The 19,720-nt window shown below is 54.3% G+C and overlaps 1 protein-coding gene across 1 annotated transcript; it reads right to left on the reverse strand.

Annotated features, from left to right (window-relative positions):
- Positions 1-1,203: 1,203 nt before the first annotated feature.
- GDF6 (growth differentiation factor 6) lies at positions 1,204-17,381 on the reverse strand. The gene is made up of 2 exons (XM_042924374.1): positions 16,958-17,381; positions 1,204-2,168 (listed from the first exon to the last, which is right to left on the reverse strand). Exons 1-2 carry the CDS (start codon positions 17,379-17,381, stop codon positions 1,204-1,206), a joined length of 1,389 nt encoding a protein of 462 aa, XP_042780308.1.
- Positions 17,382-19,720: the final 2,339 nt, after the last annotated feature.

The following is a 19,720-nucleotide window of genomic DNA, read 5'->3' on the forward strand; positions in this document are numbered from 1 at the left end:
GGGGGAGCCCTGGGCTATTGCTGGTTGGTAATCTTTCAGGAATGTTAGAGAGAGGGGAGAAAACATAGATTTTAAAGAAATCTACGGGCACAGGGACCTGTGTCCCCTTTCATCCTCTCTTCCCTGCTTCCGGCCTGCCCCCTTCTCCCCATCCTTCCTTGGGGCCCACGACCTCCCGTCCTGACTTCATCCTCTGCTTCTTGGCTCATTTCCCCTCCTCTGCACCTCTTACCTTAGTTACATAGCTTCCCGTCCCTACTCACTTTTTGTTTAACTGGAAAATCTCCTTCCCCTTAAAAGGGGATGTCTGAATTTTGGCAAATTCTGTTCAAAAAAATCAATTAGAAACAGACACCACAGAAGGGTTTTTCCTGGGTTACCTCCAGCCTGGCTAATACACCTCAGTGTCAGCCCCATCAGAGGCAGGCCTTGTGGTTTCTCATTATCCTTCAGGGGGTTCCATTTGGACTCATTCTTGTCATTCCATCCATACCAGTCCCCCTTTCCCCTACCAGAAAAAGCAACAGAAAGGACCTGAGCCCCCTTGAGTGAGATGCCGGTTGCCAGCTCCCTCTCCTGGGAGAGCCCAGGGCAGCCAGGTATAAAAGCAAGTTCTTCTAAAGCTAGGGCCGTTCCTGGCTTTCCTGTTCCCGGTGCCAATTCCTCTATTTGAACACTCTTCTGCTTGGGAGGTCACAAGGCATAGGCTAGGCCATGGCCAGAAAAAACAAACAAACAAACAAAAAACCCACCTTCTTTACACGGATAGAAAACAATCAAACCAAGATGTGGTCAAAGGTGATTCTTCCTCCCACACTGTTTCTCTTCTTAAGCTACAAAATTTTCAATCCTTGGAGCGGTTGAGAAACAGGTATGCGTCTCCCCGCCCCCCACCTCCTATCAAAACCTGTGAGACACACAAGGAAATCCAAAGCCACAATAATAAAGAAAAAAAAAAAAAAACTAAAGAAATCCTCCTTGGCTTGTTTTTCCAGGGTGGCCAGGCGAGGTGTGAAAATCCGTATCTCCCTCTGGGCTGGCAGGTGGAAGGTTCTGGGAAGGCTGCGCTCCCTCTTCTCCCACCGGGCTGCATGTCCAGGCTGTTCCCCCACCCTCTGCCTCCTCCAAGGCCAGCTCCAACTCCGCCTCTCTTTAGTCAAGCCTCCCCTGCGGTCAGGGGCCAAGGCAGCAGGAAAGGCGCCGCTACCTGCAGCCGCAGGACTCCACCACCATGTCCTCGTACTGCTTGTAGACCACGTTATTGCCGGCGTCGATGTACAGGATGCTGATGGGAGTCAATTTGGTGGGCACGCAGCAGCTGGGCGGGGTGGAGCCGGGATCCATGGAGTTCATCAACGTCTGGATGATGGCGTGGTTGGTGGGCTCCAGGTGCGAGCGCAGCGGGAAGTCGCACACGCCTTCGCAGTGGTAGGCCTCATACTCCAAGGGCGCGATAATCCAGTCGTCCCAGCCCAGCTCCTTGAAGTTCACGTGCAGGGGCTTCTTGCTGCAGCGCAGCCTCGACTTCTTGCCATGCCGCTTGCCGTGGCGGCTGGCGAAGGCCGTGCGCCGCCGCCGGCGGCCGGGTGAGGGCAGCCAAGGCCCGGCGTCCGGGGCGCCCGACGGCGGCGGCCACGACCCCTCGGCGCCGGCGCCCGGGCCCGCGACCTCGGCCGAGCCCAGCTGCTCGCGCATCTCGGCGAACAGGTTCTTGCGCTGGGATCTGGTGAACACGACGAGCAGGGCGCGCTCCTGGGGGGGCCGCACCCTCCGGCCGAAGCCCAGACTCCGCAGGTCCGGGGGCGGTGGCTGCTGCTGCGGCCCTGGCGCGCGTGCCTCGGCCTCCCCAGCTCCCGGCTCGCCCCACGCGGCCCGCAGCTCCAAGCACAGCTGCTTCCAGGGCTGCTGGCGCAGGCCCTGCCACACGTCGAAGACTTCCCAGCCGGCCCGGGGCGCCCCCTGCGGGTCCAGGGTCCGCGCGTCCAGCAGCTGGGGCGACAGGCAGGGGAAGAGCTGCACGTGGAGCGGCCCGGCCGGCGGCCCCCAGGGCGCTGCGGGCGCCTGGCGAAAGAGCCGCAGCTCCGCGCCCACCAGCTCTTCTTTGTCTGAGAGCGTGGACACATCAAACAAATACTTCTGTCTCCGGAGAGGAGTGTGCGAGAGATCGTCTGCGAGATAAAAAATAATTACAGTCAGTTTCACTTAAGGGGGAGATCAGTCCGGTGCTCTGCGGCCGCCCCCGGGAGGAAAAGGGCGGGGAGCGGGGCAGGCCGGCTGGGAGTCCAGCTCGGCCAGCCCGGGGCCTGACCACCCGAGCTCCCCGCCTGGCCGGTGCGCAGCCAGAGGAGGGGGAGCATCGGGGCAGGCTCCCCTCCTCCTGTCAGCCGGGGGCTCCCAGGGCGGAAGTCGTTGGCTGCCGGAGAGGCGGCGGTGGCGGCGGCCTCCCCGGTTTCCCCTCCAAGGAGCCTGCGTAACCACTAATGTGCCCTTTGTGGTCGTGGACCTGGGCCGCGCTTCCCCTAGACCTCCTTTTGGCTGGCTGGCTCGTTCTCATCATTCACGTCTCGGTTCAAATGTCACCTCCTCCGTGAGGCCATCTTCGACCACCCTGATCTAAAGTAGCCTTTCTTGGTCACTATCACAGGACCTGGCTTATTATCTTCCCGGCACTTAGCATTATCTACAAACACTTGCTTATATTTGTCTCTTTAGTGGTCTTTCCCAGCAACATCCTGCCCCCCTCCACTGACCCATAGGAGCTAGGACCATGTCATGTCCATCTTGCTCACCACAGCCGGTGCAGCTGTGCCAGCTGGAGTACATGCTGGGCAATAAGTGAGAAACGTAGCTATTCGCATTCTGGGTGCCCATTATAATCATCTAGAGAAGTTAATAATTACCAGTGCCAGGGCTTGCTTTAACCAATTGCATGAATATCTGAGGGTAGAGCCTGGGTACTGGGTTTTTGTCAGGTTTGTTTGTTTGTTTGTTTTTAAGCTCCAAGACGATTTGAAGATGCAGCCCTAGTTTAGACCCACTGGTCTGGGGGGATGTTGCTGCCCATTAGACAGTTTTGCTGAAGCATTTAGGCCCAACACAAAGCTGACAGATTGAAGATCGACTATATGATCTGTTCCTTCCTTCCTTCCTTTCTTCCTTCCTTCCTTCTCCTTCCTTCCTTCTCCTTCCTTCCTTCCTTCCTTCCTTCCTTCCTTCCTTCCTTCCTTTCTCAAATTCACCTACCATTTTAACAACAAACAAAAGAGCAATGAAGCTTTCAGAAGTCTGCAGGGGGCAAAGGAACAAACACACACACCAGGCATCTATCCATTGAGAAGATCCCTCAGTCAAAGAGAAATACACCAGTAAGGAGAATACCTCAAACACACACACACACACACACACACACTCTCCCCTTCACCCACCCACCCAACTTGAAATCTTCTTGCTTTGCAACTCATCTTGAAGATTAAATTTTTGATTACAAATAAGAAAAAGAAATTTGGGGCACATGATGGCAGGGGCTGGGTGGCGGGAATAACAAGCTTTTAAAATCCAAGATGAATTCTTTGGGACCAAGGCACAACTTGACTTCTTTTTTGATGCATTTGTGCATGAAGCCAACCCCACTTCAATGTGCAAGGCGGAAAGCTAACCAGATTTTCCTGGGCTGCCTTCTCATAAAATATTTACAACCCAGCAAATACAAAAATCCCCAAAGCCCCCAGCTTTCCCCAGAAGCTAGTAAAGTTTGGTTCGATTTCAATAGTAAAAGCGTCACTGGGTCCTGGGTCCGACCCTCCCTGCCTATCCAGATGTAGCCCCAGGGCACTGGGTCTGGAGCCTCAGCCACACCCAGTCCCCACTCTAGGCTGACTGCATGGCTGGCTACCTCACTCTAACGCACAAGTCCTGACCTGAGATGGAGCTGTGGGAAGGGTTAGAGAGGTGAAGAGGGAAAAGCTGCTGGAGGCGGTTGATTTATGGAAGCCAAGACCTTCAAACCGGCCAGGGTCACATTAAAATCAGTGGGAACTCAGCACACTTTCTTCTCCTCCTTTAAAGAAACCTGTGTCTGACAACCCTCAGCCACCACCCAGATCTCTGGACCTATTGCCTTAGGCTTCACTTTCTTGCCTCTCATATTTCTCTCTCCCTAAACTAAGGGTGTGATGAGATGGACAAACAGAAGGCATTTGCTGCACCAGCTAAATATTGTGAGGGCTGATGTATTTTTCATCCTTACTTTATCCACAAACACAGACCAGTTCTGTAAGGTAGATATTCTTATTGTTCCCATTTTACAGGTGGGAAAACCAAGGTTTGGGGAAATTAAGTTAATTACCAAAGTCTGACAGCTAGTAAGTGGTGAAGTTGAGATCCAGACTTAGGTCTGTTTAATTCCAGAGTTGGAGCATTTAGCCCCTAAGCCCCATTGCCTCTCCATTGTAGTCCAGGTACTAGAGTTTAAAAGCAACCAGGAATGGCTGGGGTATAAGGGATGGGGGGATACAGTCCAAACTGTATTTTCAGGGCTTGCTAGGAATAAAACATGGACTCCTTAAGGAAATCATTTCCATCCCTGCTTACATAACTCTTGAGACAATTTGTCACTGGCTGGAGAGCATAGAAAGGTGCAAAGGGTAATGATTTATTTATATATCTCTCATGAAACATGGAGAAAGCAGCCTATTTTGTTTCTACTCTTTTTTTTTTAAGTGTGGGCTAATAATGGTTAGTCTGCACAGCTGAATTACTTTTCTCTAGTTCTCCAGAGGTGTCAGAACAGAGGAAAGCATCTGTAGAGAGAGGGTTCTGCTGATTGTGCAGCCTTGGGATTTCTGATGGTCTTTCTAGCAAGATCAGCCAGCTCTTAATCTTTCCAGGGCTCAGGGAAAGAGGGCAAATGGGGGCTTCAGTCTAACCTGCTCCTTTCTCTTTCCATCGCAGCTCCAACAGCCTCACCTGCACCAATGTGGACTCCCTTGCTCACAGGTGCAACAGGTGTAAGCTTCCAGGCATATATCTGGGGCAGATACACTCTTAGGAGGACAAACCTAATGAAGAAGTTGTCCAGGCGCTTGAAGAGGACTCTGGGCTAGTTGGGCAAGAGCTCTATGGTTCAATGACCACAGTAGAATAGTAGCTCTCAAGGCCACTAAACCTGTAGAGGCCCCTTAAGTCTGCACCATCAGTACCACACAGCGTCAAGCTTCTTAGAAATGCAAATTCTCTCAAGTTCCAGAGGTTTCTTATGGAGCCTAGAAAATGCATCTTTCTGAAGCTCCCAGGCAATCCTAATTCTGCTGGTCTGGGATCTCACTGTAAGAGCCATGAATCTACATGAACATGTCCCCTTGGCTCCTTAGATTCCCCACCATGTGGGGTGGGGCACCACTGGAGGTGAGGCAAAACAGGGTCCTCCAAAGCACAGGACCCAGGGCAGACTCTAAGGTCGTACTCACTAGAACCAAGTCACTATTCTTCCCAGCTCCTTTTTGCCCCCCACAGCCACCCCCACATTTTTGGTACTCTTTCAGCTACATGTACTCTCACTGGGTCTCCAGAACCTCTAACCCCTGAACAGAGGGTCCAAGAAGGTGGCTTCTCTGTGCAGCTCTCCTACAGACCACATTCCCCACCTGTCTGGACCTGCTCTGGGGCCATGCATCACAGAAATCGCCCAAAGGAGGCATCCAACCTGGGGAGTGCACACACCACCATCCCCTGTGACCCTGAAGACAATTTGACTGCTGACCTGGCATCAGAAAGCCTGGCCTTGCTGTCATGGCCACCTCTGGGTAGGAAGCCAGCCCTTCACACTCCCTTCCCACAAGCCTCCTCTCCCACCAAGTCCTGTATAAATGAGGACTGATATCACCAATTGACCCTCTCTCCCATCCTCCTCACTAGAAACATGAACCTTCCCTTCTGTTTGTGGTACTTTCTTACATCCTGGGAGGGAATCCTAAGGTTTCCACCTTTAAATTGAAATCAATCAGTAATCATGGGAGCTTTTTATTTTGCTTTTAATTTGCACCGACCTGGTTTGTTACAGCTTGGCTCAGACTCCAGTTTACTCGGTGTTTGTTGAGTATTAGACGTACAGACCTTTCGAGTTACAGTTGCTGGATTTGTGCCTATCAACTTTCCCAGGTGGGTGGATGGAGGAAGGAGGGGGAGGGGAGAAGGAGAAGGGACAAACATCTGTATACTTGAAGAGAAGTCTTCATAAATAGGTCAGCCGTTTTTGAGTTAAGAGCAAGTTGGTAAAAGGCTGAGGACACCTCAAACATGTACATCTAGTGTGGAATTTGACAAACAATTTAAAAAGGAAACAGATGAAGGCACAAGAAAAAAACGAATCACTTGCAAGGTAGGGACTGTAATGCCCATTTTAAATTAGAAAACTGGCCTAGAACGGTAAAGTCATCAATGCGGGGTCGCAGTCTCAGTACGTGGCCGGAGAAAGCTAAGAAACAAACACCAGATGGGAAAGGAAAGGTTGCCCACAGCACCAAAGACCCAACACCCAAGAACCTGAGCCCCAGGAGGGCGGCCTCGTCGAGGGACTCCAGGCGGCAGGAAATGCGCCCCGAGGGTCCCCCAGGGCTACTCACGCTGGGGCCAGCTCCGCTGGGCCACCCAGTGGAGAGTTTCTGAAAACCCGCAGTTTCATTTGGTTTGGGGCGGAAAGCTCACACACTGCATTTTTTCCAAGACATTCCTGAGATAGGTACACAGCTTGAGGTCCCGCTTGAGAGTCCTTGCGGGGATTTTTTTGTCTCTCGCCCCTCACCCTTCCAGGGTGCCCCCGCGGCTCCAGCTCTCTAGGCTCCTCAGTGCGTGCCGGGCTCTCGTCCTTTGCATTTGAGGTGACCCTAGAGGGCCCCACTCGCCTCCACCCGACACCCCGCCACACGTCCCACCCCACGTCCTCCAATGGTACAGATCCTGCGACTAGGCAGGGGCTCAGAAAGCCGAGATGATAGTGGACTTTCCCACCCCCACTTCCCTAGGTGGGGTAGGGGGGAGTAAGAAGGGGCGGGATAGTCACCCATCTTTACAACTAAAACTCCAGACGTCTTTGCAGCTAACCCTTTCCCCCAACCCCCTCATTTTTTGGCCAACAGCCGCACTGAACGCGTACGGGGCGCGCCTTTGTGGCAGGCCAGTGCTTGGGCTTTGACGGCCTCTGTCCCTGAATCCTCACCGCTGGCGGTGAGACCCGTTCGACTTTACACTCATTTATGGATGCAGAAACTGGGATTCTATGAGTTATCTTCACTTGCCCAATGCCTTGCCACTAGTAACGGACAGGATCTGAAGGTCTTAATTCTATCCGAGGCCCTCAGACCTGTGGCCACGCCTCTTCCAGGGCACTCGTTGGGCGGTGGAGCAAAGAGGGAAGAAAGACACGCGACGCAGATTCATCACCGATGCCATCAATTCAAGGCGAACTGGGTTCCCCAAGGATTTTTTTTTTTTTTTTCCTTTACTAGAAGGAGGATCTCCAAGCAGGAATTTCACGGTTAGATTGGAAGTCACTTGCTGCCTAGTTACTCAGCTTCAGCACTACCTGAGGTGCCAAAGTCGACAGGTTAGAAACACAGATGAACAGGGTGAGTAAAAATGAGCCACCAGCCCTCTCTCCTGGGGCGTGAAGGCCTCTGAGTAATTTGTGCTCCAACGATTACCCTCTCCTGGGACACAGTAATATCTTGAGCATCCTCCTGTATTCTTGTCCTGAGTCCTGCCTCTGTTGAGATTTGTTGCAAACTGCTGATCTCACGAAGCCTCCTCACTGAGGTGCAGATTCAAGAGGCCATCCACGCAATTCACCCTCCATAGGGTGCACTTGCTTGACCATCCAGAATAGAAATCATGATAGCAAACACTATCTATTGTGCATGATCTAAATCCTTATAACAACTCATTTAAGCCTCAAAAGTAACTATGAAAAAGAAAAGGATATCACGAGTATGCTCATGTTATGGACCAGAAAGCTTCACATGCAGATTGCTGAATGGTAACTTGCCCAAGATACTAAGAGGTAAACATGGCCATCTGGGTCCGAAATCTGTGCCACCACCCTGGACATCCTAGCCCTTGATCTCTGTGTCTGGTAGAAACTCTGAGAAGGCTCCTGCTCTTTCATGCAGCCCATGCCTGGGGGAAGAGCATCGGTCTCTAGTCTCTAAGAGCAAATCACTTCCTAAACAGCAGAACTGAAGGGATGTTAACAGTTGGACTTTTGAAAGAGAACTTACAGGGAAACAATTCTCTCATCTACAAAATGAGGATAACATCAGCTCACAGAGTCACTGCGGGAGGGGTGGCAAATGAGAAGAGTAGGAAAGACATTTATCTGAAGACGCATGTGAATGTTAGTTACTACTGACAATGTGGAATTAGCACAAAAGTCTAGAGTCTAAGAGACATAGATTTGAATCCTGACCTGTAACTTAGCGGCTGGATGACCTTGGATACTCTAGGTCGTATAATCTCTCCCAGCCTCATAGGCCTCATCTTGTAAAATGGGAGAACCACCCCCCACCTTGCAGAGTCATTGTAAAAGTCAGAGTCAAGCAGCCAGGGCCAGCTGTACATGACACACAGAAGCACCCAATGAACACAGCCAAGATTACTGTAACCACCCAAATCAGGTAGGCAAAAGATGCACCTGCACTCCTCTTGGCCTTCTTTGAGGAGATGCAGTCCAATTGTTTCCACAGGATTTCCAGAAGTGAGTGAAGGAGAGGTGCTGGGAGGAGGAGAGAAGCAAGGGCTTCCAGCTTCTATTCATCTGAGGTCCAGTGAGGGGCAAGGCCTATAGGGGTTGTGGCTTCACCCCCATCACACAGACCCTTTTCAGTGCTCCTGTCATTATGTCCCTCCACCACCAAGGTCTCTCTCACAACCTCCAGGTGGGCAACCAACCTCCAGCCAGAATCTCATCAAAGATAGGTCTCTCCTAGCAGGTTCCCTCCTCTGTGGGTTCAGGACCAGTGCTGGCCCATATGCCAATCCTGGCATTTGGTTCCTGGCTGGGCAGACCCAGCCCAGACAGGCCTGGGGGTTAGTAGCCTTCCCCACCCCTCACTTCCCACTTTGGAGCCCTTTTGTGGGGCATGATCTGTCCACAGAGGCAATCGGGGTGGGGATGAGGGTGATCTTCACAGGGCAAAGAGCCAGGCACATTTGGTGGGGAAGAGGCCCAGCCACTGAGTCACCTGAGAAGGCTCTATAGGTCGGTGTGTGTGTGTGTGTGTGTGTGTGTGTGTGTGTGTGTGATCACCACACAGTCAACCATCTAGCTTCTCTCTAGATCTCTTGGCTTCCCCAGTGTTTTCTCCAATAGCTGGCCCAGAATTTGTCAGCTTTTTTTCCCCCTTTCAAAGACCAGAGAGGCCTCAGGCGGGTCCTCCACGGAATCTTCAGAGGCTTTTCCAGCCTCTCTCCCAAGCCTGGCCGACTGGCACCCTCCTCCCTGCAAAGAGTCTGGGCCTTGTAAACCCCATACGATTCAGCAGGTCTGGTGGCCAGCGGGGATCCCACAGAGAAATCCCAGTGTTCGAGTACCACACTTGGGTCCAACGTGAGGAGGGGGAGGGAAGGCGAACCCTGAATGCCACCCGACTGAACTTTGAACTTCCAGCTCACCCGGAGCCTCAGCACAGCCTTCAATGGCAGAAGGTGAGGTTCTGGAGGGAGAAGGCGGCCAGCCCTCCCCGGGAGCACTGGGCACTGCGCACCCCCAGCAGGACTCGGAAGGCAAAGAAGCTTCAAGGAGAATCCTTTCGTTTCTCTAAAATGAAATGGATTCATTTGTAAAGTGATGTCCAAGGACTTAGTGCAAATGCTCTTGGCTACGAGTTCTTGAGAGGGGTTCAAGAGCCAGAGATTCAAAGCCTAGATCAAGAACACTTCACAGGCGTCTCTTTTCACTGCAGTCTCACCCTGGTCTCCCAAAATCTTAATTTGACATCACTGCAGATGAAATCCAGACGGAAACTTGGTACCATTCCCTCATGCTGTAGCTTTTGTCCCCAAGTTTCTGCGGAGTCCTGCCGTCCTCCGCAGGTCACTGCCCTTCCCTTGGAGTTGCGCACGCAGGGCCCGGACCGGGTTGATCTGCCAGGGGCCGCCCTCGCTGCCCTGTTGACCAGCAGGGTCTCTGGGAGCCCACTGGAGTGACACAGACCCAGGATTGGCCAGGAGGATGAATTGCCGACGTGAACCAGCCTTCCCGGTTGGAACATGATCGGGCCTTTTGATTAGAGAATTTTGAGATCAAAAGTAGAAGAAAAGGTTCCATTTTATTTGGTTTCTCCTCCCTGACCAGTTCTCAGGTTGCAGGTGTGGAGAGGGGTTCCAACCTGCGTGTTGTGCGGACAGGATAGGACCTTCGGCGTCCAGGGGTCCTGCGTAGGAGAAACCTCAATGGTGTGTCTTCTTTAAAGGGTTGGGATCGTGGAAACTCTGCTCCAATGAGTTTACCTTGAGCTGACTTCCAAAATAACGTCGCACCAAAATGAGATTCGCTGTGGCAGCTATGGACCATAGGCCAACATCATTCAATTTCCCTCCCCACGGGGCGTAGGAGCAACAGTTCCGTGAAGTGGAATGAGGGCTGGACCATCTTGCAAAGCCAGATTTGCAAAGCGGGCGCAAGGATTCTCTTTGGTTCTCACGTTATTTAGGGAGAGTACGGGGTAGGGGGCCGTATAAACCACCCGGGATCCCAAAACCAACCCTCCGCGCAGCTCCTGCCCCCACTTTCCGCTCGGCTCACTCAGCTCCACCGGCGTCCGCCTGGGCCACAGGCCCGCCCCTCTCCTCTCCAGCACGCCCACTACCCGGTCCCTAAGCCGAGCTCCGCCCCCAGACACCCCGGCCACTGGCTGCGCCGCGCGCGCTTCTCCGGGAACGCTGGCCAGCGCGGCCCGCCGCCCGCCGCCAGTCCCTCCTAGCTCCCGCAGCTTCTCACCCCACGCCGACCCAACCCTCTGCCCCCAGCAGCGCTAGTGGACGGTCCTGGAAGGCAGGGAACAGCAACCCTGGAACTCGTTAGGCCTACGAGGCCCGATTTCATTCCTGTAAACAGAGGGCACCACTTAACTGCCATTGAGCTTAAAGCCAGGGCTTTGAAGGGAGACGGGGGTAGTGTGGGGTGCTTGATGCCCCCAGCCACGAAATGACGCGGAGAGCCACAGTCCCGCTTGCCATACGTCGCGGCCTCCGCTGGGATACTGTCCCCAGATCTAGACAGCATCCTTCGACCAGGGTTATTCTGTACCAGAGGACTTGTTGAATTAGTGCCCTTCACTTCCCTTAAAAGCCCCCCAGGGGTTATTGTTGATTTGCTCTGCGTCGTTTAAAGCACGCAGCAGTCCCGGCAGAAAGCAAACGTTTTCGTTCTGCCCTCTCTCTATCTTTTTCCCGCCCCTCCGTCCCGTTCTCTTCTCCTTCTCCCTACACCGCCCCAGAAAGACGACACCAATTGCTAGGAGGTGTGCCGCCAGAACCCAGAGAACTGAGACTGGGAGAAAAAACCGGTTGCGTTAGGACCTCCATCTATGCAACGCCCGCGTTCCCCGCGGGTCCGGGCGACGCGCAAGCGCTCGGGTCGCAAGGGGGGAGGTTTCGTGTCTTCTTTCAGCTTGCGGAAGGGATTCTCAAGGCCTGTCGTGGGCTGTGGCTTAGGTAACTTGTTTTTTGGTTTTTGTTTTGTTTTTTTTTTTTTTTTTTTGTTTGTTTGGTTGGTTGGTTTTCTTTTAGCGTGGAGGAAAGGCAAGGATGTTTGGGCACGTTTTTCGATCCCCTCCCCCACCAGCAACTCTATCGCGCAAACTCGAAGAGCCCAAGAGCCTCCCGCGCCGGGGAAAACGTTCAGTGTCCCTGTCAAATTAGCCTCCCCTGCAGAGGAAGCTCGCCCAGAATTCTGGCCACACTCGCACTCTCGCTGCAGAAGACACTAGGTGTTCTTAGCTTACTTGCTAAGGCGGCCCTTGTAAGAGTCTTCAAAGGCCTTAGGGCCTTAGGGAAGGGGGTGACAGTAACTGATATTTAACAGCAAGCCAATGGCTTAGGTGTTTGTGGTTTGTGGCCTTGAAAATGTTTTAATCCTTCCCGCCAGAAGAGAAGAACAAACTTCTGCTTTAAAGCTTCCTTCCCTCACCCTCGGCCTTTTCCCAGGACCTTCCAGTCCACCGGCCTGGTAGAAGATCATGAACCTGGACAGCAAAGCAAACCCCACGCGGACGCTCACTCGGGCGCGCCCTCACGCGCACACTCTGAAGGCTCAGCAATCCTTTTCCAAGGCTGTTCCCTCTTTCCGGGGAAATAAAGCCTAGATTGGAACCTTCTGCCGGCTTCCTCACTTGGCCGTCTGGTCTGCATTAGTGTTTTTATAAGGGACTCAAACAAATCGAATACAAGGTCACCAAATAATTAACAGTTGTGAATTCCCTCCGTCCCCATTAAAATACTTCCCTGCTTATATTTCATTTTCCGTTTGCCAACGACAACAGGGTCGGGGCAAAAGCGCTGCTGCGTTGATTACGCCACTCTGCGGCCCAGATCCACCCAGAAACTCGCTGTTTTGCATAAACATGCTGTGCCGGACAAACTTCAATCGCGAGGGAACTCTGCAGCTCTGAGAATGCCCTCCTCGCGGCCCGGCTATCCCCACAATTGTCCTGCCCTGCCCTCTGATAATGGAGACCCACAAGGTAAACCAAGAAGGCAACAGTCAACGGCAGACTTTCCAGCGATTCATTTCTAGGGTGTCAAGTTCCTCAAGGATGTTCCGATCTCATTTTTGGTTTTTAATCTGTCCCCTACCGCCGCCTTTCTGAGAAGGCTATTGTAACAACCACCACCACCACCACCAGGGAAAAAAATTTTTTTTTTAAAGAGTCTTATTTCCAAATCATCTGGAAACCAAACTTACAGCAGTATTCCTAGACTCATTTTGGTTTCTTCCAAAACCAAGGGGGAGGTTTTTTCCCCCCTTGTTTATGTGGCACTTCTAACTACAAAGCTGAGAGTTCCAGATTTGTTTCTCTCTTTCTCTCATCCTCTATCTCTCAGCCATGTTGAGTTCATAAAAGTTCTAATTGTCTCCCTTTCCCAGGCCCCAGGACTCCAGTACTAGTGGCCTTTGAATGGTTATATCATGTGCTAATTGCAATTTCTCTGTATCCAAACTGATCTATTCTGATCTTACGACTGCACCAGCACAAACGTGCAGTTTCCATCTTTGTGGATCCAAAGTCATTGCAAGAATTTGTAAACATCAGGGATAATGTGGTTTGTGCCTTTACAGAGACTACAAAGCACAGCACAGATTCAGACCATCAAATCCAAAGATCTGCTCCAACTCCAAACTGGTTCTTAGAAATCATAGAATATTAGACCGGGTGGCAAATCTGCCCCCCTCCCTTTTTTTGTTCCCGCTTCCTGCCACCATCCTTTAGAAACTTTCTCACCCCTTATCCTATCCATATAGTGTCATCGTTAAGTACGCAAGATCTAGAATTGGATGTGTGCTTCACCCCTCACTCTGTGTGACCTTAAGCAACTTGCTTAACCTCTCTGTCTTCCTTAATTCACCTGTAAAACACTGTTTATAGCACTTTCCCCAGGGATCGTTGTTAGAATTAGATGAAATAATTCAGGTAATAGATTTTAGCACAGTACTTGGTATACAGTAAATGCTCAATATATGTTGGCTATTATTATCACCCCTAGATGCTGGAAGAGCAAACCGAAAGGAGGGACCTTTTTTTTAAAGTTGCAATCAGGTCTCCTCATTAGGTGTGTGTATGGGGTGGGGAGAAGGTGGCAAGGGTGAGGTAACAGAGAACGTGCTATCTTTATAGACCCAAAGCGCTCTTCATTCACTTCCGAACGAATTTATCCCTACTCGCCCACTCTTAATCGCAAGCTTGAGGGGTGACTTTTGAGGTTCCGGGGTTCCCGGGTGAGGAAGGCTTTTTACAAATACTGTAGGTAAGTAAGGAGTTCCTGCCTCCCGGACCGGCTTCAGGACTCCTTGCATTTTCTTTGCTCCTCCCCCTGAGGGACCCTGCAGCTCCAAGCCGAGCCTGCCGCGTTCGACGGCGATTTAAACATCCCCGAGGCAAGGCGCCAAGTTAGCGCGGCGGGCCCAGCTCTCGGCTGGCCGCTGCTCTCTCCTACTTGCCCTGCCATCCACGGGTTGGGGGAGGGGATGTAGCAGGGTTTGGCGCGGTTCAGAGTCCCCACGTGAGAGGGGCGGAAGTCCTCGCCAGGAGCCGGGGATGCGCGGCTGGCGGGTCCCTTCCATCACGGGAGACTAGACACCGTTTGATGTGTTATGACATGAACCCTCAATTAGATCGCTGAGTTGAAACACTCCAATCAGGGGCCCGATGCTAAGCAAGCCCCGGAAGGTCCAGCCCGAGGTCACCGCCGGTGACACATCAAATCAAAATCAGTGAGAGGGAAAGTGAGGCTTTCCCTTTATCAAGCTGGCGCTGTAGCCCGCAACGCAACCCCTCCTCTGCGCGCCCCCTCCGGCCTCGAGCTCCGCACGCCTTCGCCCCCGAGCGGCGTGCGACGAGTCGCACAGCCTTCCCAGTCAACTAACTGCCTTTCTTCGCGTTTTCTGGGAACCTGAGAGAGTGGAGGAGACCGCGCCTTCGAAGCTGAGGTCCAAGTGGTCACCTCGCGTCTCCTCCGGCTGGGGACCGCGTTCCAGAGTTGAAGCCGACGTCTGGGTCTTGGTCCCGCTAGCCTGGAGACCTGGCTGGGGAACAGAGGCCCCCAGGCCTGGGCGCGCAGCCAGTCCCTTTCCCTACCTCCGGCGCCCGGGGCGCCCAGTGCGGTGCCCGGGGGGAGACTGCAGCGCCAGCAGTGGAGAAGGGAGGCCGCGTCGGCGCGGGAGCTGAACCCTCCAGAGACCTCCCACTCCTGCCTGCACGCCACAGGCTTCGGTAGACACCTCCCGACAGCCTGCAGGGTCCCTTGGTCCCGGGCCAAACTCGGAGGGCGCAGCTTACGAGTTAGGGGTGCCTGCTTGGGGGAGGGGCGGAGACTCTTGCCACTTCCTTTGGGGAAAAGAAAACAGGCGCCCAGCCTCCCGCCAGCCTGGGCCTCCGGGATTTCTTCCCCTGGGAAAAGGCCTCTTAAGCAATTTTCTCTGAGCTTCTTTAGTGTCCCCACCAGGGAAGTGTAGGGTAGTCTTTGACTAGGGTAGCAGAGAAGGCGGACGGTAAACAGGATTTAGAGGGAGGGAGACAACAGACGCAGGGAGAAGACCGGGTGGGGGGAGGGGGCGAGCTGCGCTGCCGGCACCGAGGTTGGGGATCCAGTTGCAGCGCTACGAAGAAGCCACGTGTGTCTGCAAAGGTGACTTTAGTAGCCCTAAAATCACCATAAAATAGCCGGCGTTAATTTGCTGCCTGGACCTTTCAGCAGCTCATGAACCTCGCTGACCTCGGCTGCAGCAGCGAATCCAGCGTGGGCAGGAACCCTGGTCTGCAAGGAAGGTGGCTGCAAGGGTGGAGGCTGGGGTCTGAAGCCCGGGAAGAGCCCGGGGCTCGGGGGCCGTTAGCCTCCTCCGAAAAGGTCCGAGGACCTGCGTGTATTCAAGGCAGGCCGAGCGGAGCAGCCCTGTCCGCCTGAACCCTGGCGCTCGCGGGTTCCTGAGCGACCCCACTTTCACTGACCTGGAAGTAGGAGGAGGGGAACCGGTCAAAGCCGCGGAGCTAAGTCTGGGCAGGATGGTGGAATGGATAGCTGCCCCCAAATCTCGCTCTCTTTTACCTCCTCCTCCCTTTCTTCTCGACTCCTTCCTCCCCTTTCCCTTTTCTTTCCCTTTTCTCCCCTCCTTTCCTGCCTCCTTCCACATTATTGTCTCTTTAGTTGCTGAGTTCCTGGTGCCTGTGGATCCCTCCTCAGTTTCTGGGGGCCATGGGGAGAGCGGGGTTCTCTTGAAGGCACTCACCACGTGGGCCATCCCGGGTGGCAAGGAGCTGGTGCACGAGTTTCCGCAGGCACCCACTCATGCACCCACGCCCTCGGAGGGGACCACGAATAGGGCCCCTGGGAGAAGCTCAAAGAGAGGAGCGATGCCTGGCCGGGAAAGGTGGATGAACACATCCATGCACCCATATGGATTAAGTACCAACAAACCCCAAACTTAGTTGTCCTGCCCCTGCCCCGCCCTGCCAGTTGCTCGCGGCTGCCTTAGCAGAAACGACCAAGTTGACGCCTCGGAGCCGCAGAGAGCACGCTGCAGGAGCAAAAACGCCCGAGGGCGCGGGGCTCCCTCCAGGCTGTTAATACCCCCCACATCCAGCGCTGGGGTGAGCTGAGAACCCTTGCTGCGGCTGGGTCGGGGCAATGCCAGACGCCGCTCAAGGACTCGCTCCTCCGACCGCGGGACTTGCTTCTGCCGGCTTTTCCCGGAGCGAACGGGAGCTCGGGGCTTTACAACTGCTCACTCGTGCCCCAGGGCCCTCCCGGTCGGCCACCGCAGCTCAGGCCTTGTACCGCGCACCACGCACACCCCGAGACCCCGTGGCAAGGGTGCCGTCAGTCCCCGCCGCGTCCCCTCTCCAGACCCAGTGATTTGCCTGCCACCTCCCGTCCTCCACGCTTCCTCCACCAGCCACCAGACGAGCGGCCACCACGCTGCTTTCTGCAAAAGACAAGAGAAAGAAAGACGAGAGAGAAGGAAGGAAGGGAAAGAAGGAAGCGAGGAAGGGAGGGTTGAAAACTGGAGTCAAATCTGCAGCTGCAGTCACAAACTTATTCGGGCTTGAGAAAAACAATTTAAGAAAAGAAAGGGGGAGGCGTCCAGAGCGGAATGGTAATTCACAAACGCAGCCTCCTGCCAGAGCCGAAGCAGCGCCCTGGCTGCGGAGTTCCAGGGAGAGAGGAGTGGGGCGTCTTCTTTGCCACTTACCTAGTCCCCTGTCTACAAAGCTAGTGATCGTATTAGCCGACTTGGAAGACTGGAAAAAGCTGGCGTTGATGCCCAGCTTCTCGGCGATGGAGTAAGTCCTGTAGATTGACAGCATGTACTCGTGGGGCACCACGCGTGGGCCCCTGCCGGGGGGCTCCTGCGCTTCGGGCTGCTGCGGCGGCCGCCGCCGGGGCTCATCCTGTGGCCGCGGTTGTGGCTCGTGGCGCTGCTGGGGCTCCCCGGCCGTGGCACTGTCTCGTGGCGCCCGCGGTATCTTCCCTTCCTTGCGGCTTCGCATTCCCTTGGCGGAGCCCAGCTCCGCGGACGACGAGGAGGATGAGATGGAAGCCTGCTGGAAACCGGGCAAATCCCACAGGAAACTGATGAGGAAGACGGCCGACAGCAGGACTCTAGGGGTATCCATGGCGAGCGAGTGGCAGCGTCTCCCAGAGAGGCGGCGGCGCAGGGCGTGAGGGGCACGGAGCGGCTGGACAGCGGCCGGGGCCCGGCTCCTCGCGCGGACTCAGAGTGCAAGGAGCCGGGTCCCAGCCACACAAACCCCGGCCCTGCCACGCCCCCTCCCGCCCCTCGTCGGGAGGGGAGGGGTGGGGGGAGGAGGGGAGCGGAGGGTGGGAGGAGAGGCCGGTGGTGTGGCCAGGAGGTGTGGGGGAGAGGGGCCGCGGTGTGCCGGTGTGGCTGGGAGACGCAGCGCCCCCGCGGGACGCGCGCGGGGTTGCCGGGCGGCGTGCGCAGAGCGGGCCGGGAGCGCTGGGCCAGGGAAGGCGGGCGCGGTCGCCCGGCGGCGAGGAGGCCAGGAGCATCCGCAGCGCCAGAGTCCCCCTAGCACCGTCGGAAGCTCGCCCCCGCCCCCTCACCTCCCCTGCAGCGCAGCGCGGGCGCTAAGTCCTCTCCCGCTGCCTCCACTGTTCGGGGAGCAAGCGGCCCCGGAGGAGGGAAGCGGCGGCGGCGCCCCCCAGAGACTGCTCCCGGCAGGCGCGTCTGCAGCGGACTGCGCTCTGGCTCTGGCTGGTGATACCTTCCTTCCTCGGCCCCGACCTCCAGGCCGGCCGTTCGTCGCCTTCAGGGGCCCGCCCGGGGCCAGCGAAGCCTCACCGGGCTCCAGGCGCAGGGCCCAACCCCGAACAGCCCCATTCTCTCGGTGGGGTACCGCTCTCCACAAAGACAGGGCGTCTGTTCCCGACCCTCGAGGTCAAGCAAAGGCCACGAGTCTTTAGAGTCCGGATGGATGCTGAAAGCTGCCGCGCTCTACTGCAGGCCCCAGCCTCTCTTCTCGAAGTCCCCAGACTCTTCTGGCGCTGGCTTTAGCCGCTTCTTTTCTCCTCCGTCTCTTCCCGGGGTCCTCTTTCCTCGCGCGGCCTGGTCCCCCGCTCCACTGCATCCCCATTTTCCCACTCGTCTTTCCCTCCCGCCTTCAATACTTTCTCCTTCCCTAAGTTCCTTCTGCATTCCAATCCTTCTTTCCCCAGCCTGCTTTTCTTCTCACACTGCCCTCCCATCTCTGCCTTCCCACCCTCTCCCTCCGCGGCCTCCCCCTCCTCTTTCAGCGGACCCCTCCCTTTGCAGCTCTTCCCCAATCTGTTTCTCTTCAGCCCAGCCTCGCCCCATCACGAGTTTCCTTTATCTGTCCCCAGATTCCCCGTGCGTGTCTTCCCCGCCCACTGCCTCGCTCATTCCTGGGCCTGAACGCTGGAAGTCAAGGCGGAGGACTGCTTCTCTCCCACAGTGCTCTGTGCCCTGGAATGCTATGGTCCTAGAATCTCCTTGTGCATTTTTTGGGTGTTCAGCCACCAACCATAACATGCTCTCCTTTAGTCATCCCAACAGCTCTGTGCAGTTGGCCTCACCATTTTCACTTTCACAGATTTAAAAAAATGAGACAGGGGATAAATGACTTTTCCAAGGACACTCAGACAAGAGGACATGCAGCCAGGGAGAGAACCGAGGGCACAGACCCCAAATCCAGTGTTCCCATTCCAACATAGAAGAATGCATCGCGGACCCTAAACCTCTATCGCATTTGTGCCTTTTTCTTCTTTATGGTTTTATTTGATCTCAGATGATTTCCTCCCACACTTGTTTTGTATGTATGTGTTGCCAGTCTTCTATTCCCCTTCCTCTCACTTTTGCTTCTCCCTGCCTTTTTCTGTCCCTGCAGAGGTCCACTGGCTTGACTGCAGGGGGAAGTTGCTCTTCCCCTCTCCCTTCATGCCTTAACTTCCTCAAGGTTTGGGCTCTGCTTTGGCTTCTTCGGCACTGGCCTCCCCCAGATAATAGCAAACACCTAAGAGAACTTGTGAACTGGCAGGATTGTAAGCCCTTTACACATATTATTTTATTTAATCTTCAAAATAGTCTTATAAGTGCTGTATTATCCCTATTTTACAGGTAGGGAAACTGAGACCTCAGGTCACACTGCTCCAGGGTCTGTGCTGGCTGTTCTCCTCCTCATCTCCTCCACAGATGCCCCTGTGGCCCTATAGCAATCCCATGTACATCCCCTAGTTTTAACTTTGTGATTGGCAGGTTCTGACCTTTAGACTCAAGGGATGCTTTACCATGGCCTTCTTTCCTGTCTGTGCATTAAAATTGTTTACTATTTACTAAATTAAGAACATAAAAGGGAATGACACTGAATGGGGAAAAGTTGTTTCTCAGATTTTTAGCTGCTCCAACAAATCACCAAATTAAAATGTTTTTACCTTTATGAGTTCCCTTCCATTCCTTCTTTACTTTTTTGTGCAC

The sequence above is a fragment of the Panthera leo genome, chromosome F2 (assembly GCF_018350215.1).
Source record: "Panthera leo isolate Ple1 chromosome F2, P.leo_Ple1_pat1.1, whole genome shotgun sequence".
Classification (NCBI taxonomy): domain Eukaryota; kingdom Metazoa; phylum Chordata; class Mammalia; order Carnivora; family Felidae; genus Panthera; species Panthera leo.